Genomic DNA, 5912 nt, shown 5'->3' with positions numbered 1-5912 from the left:
TCTAATCTTCATGTAGTAGTGTGCCCTGGACCCTGATATTCTAATCTTCATGTTGTAGAGGGCCCTGGACCCTGATATTCTAATCTTCATGTTGTAGAGGGCCCTGGACCCTGAGGATGAGAATAGTTGTGAAAATGAGGAAACCTACACCCCTAAGTTAGAGTCAGGCTGGGGGTTTTGCTCATATTCATGTTCATCAACAGAGGGATTATTATTATTATTATTATGATTTACCTTCCATGGTAGTTTATAGTTAAATGAAGAAATGAGAAAGTGGAAAGCCCAGCCAATGATAACATTATAATAGAAGGAAACAAAAAAGGAAACAAGAACTGCACAGTAGCCTAATCCTTTATAGAAATAATCAACGTATTGTTTAATTAATCAAAATAAAGATCATTTCGAAAAATAAATCTGTAAACATTTTTAAATCCTTTATTTTTTGTTAAGCTGTATATGCGTGCAAAAGATCAAAAATAATGTAGAAAAAGCATGAAAAATAAGAGAAACAGGGGAATTTAAAAAATAAGCAACAATTTTACAAAATCAGATATTTTTTGTACATATGTGAAATCTACCTTTAAAAATGGGGCAAATTCTCCAAACTGAAATAGGACCTTGTCTGTGAAATTGTCCCAAAACCTAAAATAAAATGGCCGAAGAACAACATTGCTTGTTAATTTCTATTTTTTACGAAATAAAATTTAAAACGCAAGAGCGTTAAAAAATGTGAAACTTTGAAAAAAATTCTTCATAACTTTTAGGTCTGTAGAATTAGAGACGCACTAAAAAGAGAAACTAATGATATTGAAACGAAGACGACTTACTAGTTCCATATAAAACAGCGGCAGTGCGCCCAGCGTTAGCATGAGCAAGTATGGGATGAGGAAAGCACCGCCACCATTTTTATAGCAAAGGTACGGAAACCTGAAAAAAATTTACATTTCAAATTTTTCTTCACAAAACTCGATTTCTGAGTATGACTCTATGAGCCGAAAAAGTGTTTCCATGCGATATTTTATTTAGTAATTTCATAGTGAGCTATTACTTTGATTTTGCTTCATTCAAGTTTTTGTATTGTACTTTATTTTGAAAAGAGGACATTTTAATAGAATAATATTTATTATTTTACAAATTTTCTATAAAATGTTGTGTACCTCCAAACATTTGCTAGATCTACAGCAAATCCAATAATTGAGAGAAGAAAATCCAGATTACTTCCCCAAGTTTCACGCTCAGGATCATCTAGACGATTATTGTCTTCAACCTTTTTTTTAACAACAGCACTCCAACATTTATTTTTGTTATTTTTTTAAATAATTAGTGTTAGAAATAGTCCGTACACATTCTTCTTATCTATTCATTGGTTCATAATTCTGCTAATCTGTTCTTTATGAATTGTCTGCAAGATAAAAATGTAAGTTTGTTCTAGTCAAATATGATTCTGCTTTATCTGTATCAAACTGATGGCTAATTTGTCTTTATTTAGCTATATTCTTTAAAGGTTAAATAAATGACTTTCTAGCAAAGATGACAATTCCCGATTCGCAAGGTAACCCCTAAAGGGAGTGTTCGCGAAAAATTAAAGGGGGTAAAGGCTTGCAGCGAAAAATATTCGCTTTTGATCGCTACTAATCTTACTTCTATCTGTTGCGTCTATAAGGAGAAAATTGTTAAAAACGACTTATACTGAAGAACGTACAAATTCAGAAAGTTGCAATATACGACTCGGATCGAAAAAAAAATCAAATTAGTTTTAATCAAATCATTCAGCTATAACAACCTATAGTCATTGATTATTTTTCGACGCATTCGTATACATTTAACATTTAACATTTAACATTTAACATTTAACATTTGTTATGTCTAATCATAAAAAACTTAACATATGGGTGACATTTCATTGGGTTGCAAAGATATAAGTGTTTAAATCAGAGTTTGTGGAAAAGACTCAATTCCTTCGATAAATCAGCAAAATTTTGCTTTGATTTAATTTTTGTTTCTAGGCGATAATTTGACTTATTTATTAAAAAATGTCCTTGTTAATCCTCTTCTCTGTACAATCTACAGATTATTATAAATTGTGTCAAGTGACATATTTCTAGTCTAGTTTATGTCACTTTTTGGCGCAAAAACGAAACTTTGATTACACAAGTTGATCCGACTCTTTAGCATCATTTTGAGCGTATATAATTCCTAAAGGGATTGTTCTGAAGTTTCAATACTAAGTGAGGTACCAACTTTCACCTGGGGTTTTCACTAATTTTTTAATCAATTATTTTGTGATGTTTGGAACGCTTTTAGAATTATTAAATAGTTCAATTGATATGAAAAGCTATTTTAAACAAATTAAGTTAAAATATTTTGTTCTACACTTTTTACAACAACTTTAACTAAATATCTTAACAATCCCTTAAAAGAATCGTATGAAAAATTCAACGCTTTTATTATTTCAAGGTCTAATATTTCTAATAACCTTGCAGACCTTGTACTACATTATATGTAGTTTAAATTTTAAGATGAAAATGTCAAAAAGACGTTGTTGAAAGCATTCATTCATAATCATAGCATAGCATGGTTTTTGTGTAAATCATATGTAATAAGTCAAGTGTTTTCAGAATATTGATATTCTTTCCTTTTGAAATTATCCAACATAAACTTCATACCTTAATATTTCTAATTGACTATAATACTATGTCATGATAGTTTCTCAGAAAATGCAGGTTGAAAAATAAAAGATAATAAAATTATATATTAATATTATCTATGCAGATTTACACGTTAAGAGCAAGCCTGGTTTCATACAGCATGTGAACTTGGCTTTTTATTTGCCAAATCATTTGTTTAAGAATCAAAATCTACATTCTAGACAAAAGACCCAAATAACCTTCTTAAAGTGATATTTAGCGAGTTTCAAGTTGTCATTCAGGTTTCATTCAAGTTTTATTCAAGTTTCATTCAGGTTTCATTCAAGTTTTATTCAAGTTTTATTCAGGTTTCATTCAGGTTTCATTCAAGTTTCATTCAGATTTCATTCAGGTTTCATTCAAGTTTCATTCAAGTTTCATTCAAGTATCATTCAAGTTTCATTCAGGTTTCATTCAAGTTTCATTCAAGTTTCATTCAAGTATCATTCAAGTTTCATTCAGGTTTCATTCAAGTTTCATTCAAGTTTCATTCAGGTTTCATTCAAGTTTCATTCAAGTTTCATTCAAGTATCATTCAAGTTTCATTCAAGTTTCATTCAAGTTTCATTCAGGTTTTATTCAAGTTTTATTCAAGTTTCATTCTATAAGAGTAACCCTGTATACTATATAAATTCCTTTTCACAAAAAGATAATCAAAGGTTTACACCACCCCCAGGTTGCAAAGATATAAGGATTAGAAAGTTATAATTTTATTGGTTTGATAAGTTTGGAGAAGTTGGAGAAGGTTCTATTTACTCACCTGTAGTTCTAATCTCTCCTAGAGCAAGGTTCTACTTACTCATCTATAGTTCTAATCTCTCCCGCAGAAGGGTTGGGTTGCAGAAGTTTTTATCTACTCACATGTAGTTCTAATCTCACCTGGAGCAAGGTTGAGTTAGAGAGGTTCTATTTACTCACCTGTAGTTCTAATCTCTCCCGGAGCAGGGTTGAGCTTGAGAAGGTTCTATCTACTTAACTGTAGTTCTAATCTCTCCTGGAGCAGGGTTGGGTTGGTGAAGGTTCTTTCTACTTACCTGTAGATCTAATCTCTCCCGGAGCAGGGTTGGGTTGGAGAAGGTTTTATCTACTCACCTGTAGTTCTGATCTCTCAAGGAACAAGGATTGGTCGGAGAAGGATTTATCTACTTAACTGTAATTATAATCGCTCCTGGAGCAGGGTTGGGTTGAAGAAATTTCTATTAACTCACCTGTAGTTCTAATATCTCCTGGAGCTGGGTTGGGTTGAAGATGGTTCCATTCCTCTGGATCAGCTCCCGGCACTGCTTCTGCATATGTTGGGGGGCTCTCAGAGCTCTGAACTCCGCGGGTTAAACTTATTCAAAATATATTTTATCTGACAAAAGCTGATACCCCATCCAAGATAAATCTTTAATTATTTTACAAAAATCATGTGTTTATCAGGTTTTGTATTTAGGGATGTTTTGTGGAGTAAATACATATAATTAAATATATCTGTACAAAGATCTCCGACTAAGAACCTCCCCTCCACTTTCATCCCATTAGAAATCTGAACTATACTTTACCCCGGGGACACTTTAAAATACCCGCCTCCCCCCTCAGTAATATTTCTAATATTACTCCGAACATAAATAATGCATGTCGGCTTGATTATCGAAAACTAGAGAATGAGTGACTAATGAGTGCTCCGGGTGGGCTGTAGAGCACTACAGCTCTACAGCTTGGTGTTGAGAGAGAAGATAGTCATCTAATGTTTCAATCCAGATATAAAGAGTTTAGCGAACATTCATGATTGGTAAACTCATGGGGGGTAGGGGGGCAGTTGGAGGGGTGGGGGCGTGGCAGGGGGGCAGGGCTTGGTAAACTCAGGGTTCAATGATCCAATTCGGGTTGTCTTTTGAAAATATATATTGTTTGAAATTAACTAAATGTTGTGGAAAATGAAGGCGACTGTTAACTCAAGTTATGAACTTAAATAGTCCAGTTAACATTAAACACAGAGATTGTGCATTGTACACAGAACCTTTCTTCTTGATAAACTGATTGTCTAACTACTGGTAACACTTTTTTCTTAATAAGAACCATAGATAAAGATAGATTGCGCATAAGAAGACATTTTTCATCTTGAAAGATATAAATGTACAGATTAACAGATTATATAGATTAACTAGGTCGGTTGTGAACATTGGCTGTTCTTATGTCATTGAGTACTTGTGGTGTACATGAGATCTGTAGAGAGAAATTTAAGTTAGTTTAGTCCTTCTCATGTCCTTCTTCAGTTCTCGTCAATATGATATAATGCTCATTGAAATATTGTTGTTCAAATAGTTCCATTCCCGGAGTTATTTTACACTCTATTATGAAATCCATTAAAACACCAAACCACCCCGCTTATCATTTAAATGCATTTTGACCCCTAGAAGTATGAGTTCGCGGACTGTACAATTCTTGGTGATTTTGCGTACATAAGCTATCTATGTTTATTTATTTATCTATGATAAGAACATTAAATACACATATGATTGCTAAAATGTCGTCTTTCTACTCCATTCGCTATATTTTATAATATATTTTCTAAAAGCTAGGTTTAGTAAAAGTGCGGGTTGTTGTAATTTTAACTGACCCTCCATCTAAAAAAGAATGAGGTGCATGTCCGATTCCCAACTGTACCCTTAAAACTATAATCTGATCAATCATGTAGAAGGTAACGCAATTTTTAATTCGCTAGTCACTTTTGATGAGAAACCACAGAAGACTGAAATCAGGTTTCAAGAGCAAAACAAAAAACATGGATATCTAATTCATACTTAATCAGATCGACAACACTTCTCATGGTAATTATGTTTGCAATTAACAGAATTTCGTTAATTCTACATTTTAATCTTTATTTGCAATTATACGTGGAAAATTCACATAATTCATTAATTTTTAAATAAGAAGCCAGGCAAATGCTTGCATGCGTATGAAGTAAGTATTTATATAAAAAACTGGAGAAGAAGTGTGAATATATTATAAACAGTCCTGCAAATAATCCTGCAAGAAGAGAGTTCTCTACGAGGGGGGGTATTTAAGTATTTAAATATTACACATCTGTGAAATAACAATATTTCAAAATATAATCCTCTGGGAATCAAGGGTTTGCTCGGAGGAGGAGGGGGGGTCTGGATTTAGGGGGGGGATATATAGGGCTTATTTTAGAAATGGGGGAGAGCTGTTGTTTTATGGAATAGAAAATTGTGGATGTTG

General features: G+C 32.9%; 1 protein-coding gene across 3 annotated transcripts in view; it reads right to left on the bottom strand.

The window, feature by feature from the left end:
- The window catches only part of LOC111705348 (sodium-dependent dopamine transporter), a 26381-nt gene that overhangs the window by 12508 nt on the left and 7961 nt on the right, over positions 1-5912 (bottom strand). For 2 of the 3 annotated variants that reach the window (XM_023477853.1, XM_023477854.1), the window contains exons 4-8: positions 3896-4001; positions 1158-1245; positions 828-927; positions 579-642; positions 235-350 (exon numbers count right to left, since the gene is read on the bottom strand). In XM_023477853.1, coding sequence (XP_023333621.1) covers positions 235-350; positions 579-642; positions 828-927; positions 1158-1245; positions 3896-4001 — 474 coding nt within the window. Of the gene's footprint in view, positions 1-234; positions 351-578; positions 643-827; positions 928-1157; positions 1246-3895; positions 4021-5912 lie in introns of all 3 variants that reach the window. The other variant, XM_023477855.1, reaches the window with a different exon arrangement.

The sequence above is a fragment of the Eurytemora carolleeae genome, unplaced genomic scaffold (assembly GCF_000591075.1).
Source record: "Eurytemora carolleeae unplaced genomic scaffold, Eaff_2.0 scaffold320, whole genome shotgun sequence".
Taxonomy (NCBI): Eukaryota; Metazoa; Arthropoda; class Copepoda; order Calanoida; family Temoridae; genus Eurytemora; species Eurytemora carolleeae.
This window is presented reverse-complemented; position numbering and strand designations above follow the sequence as displayed.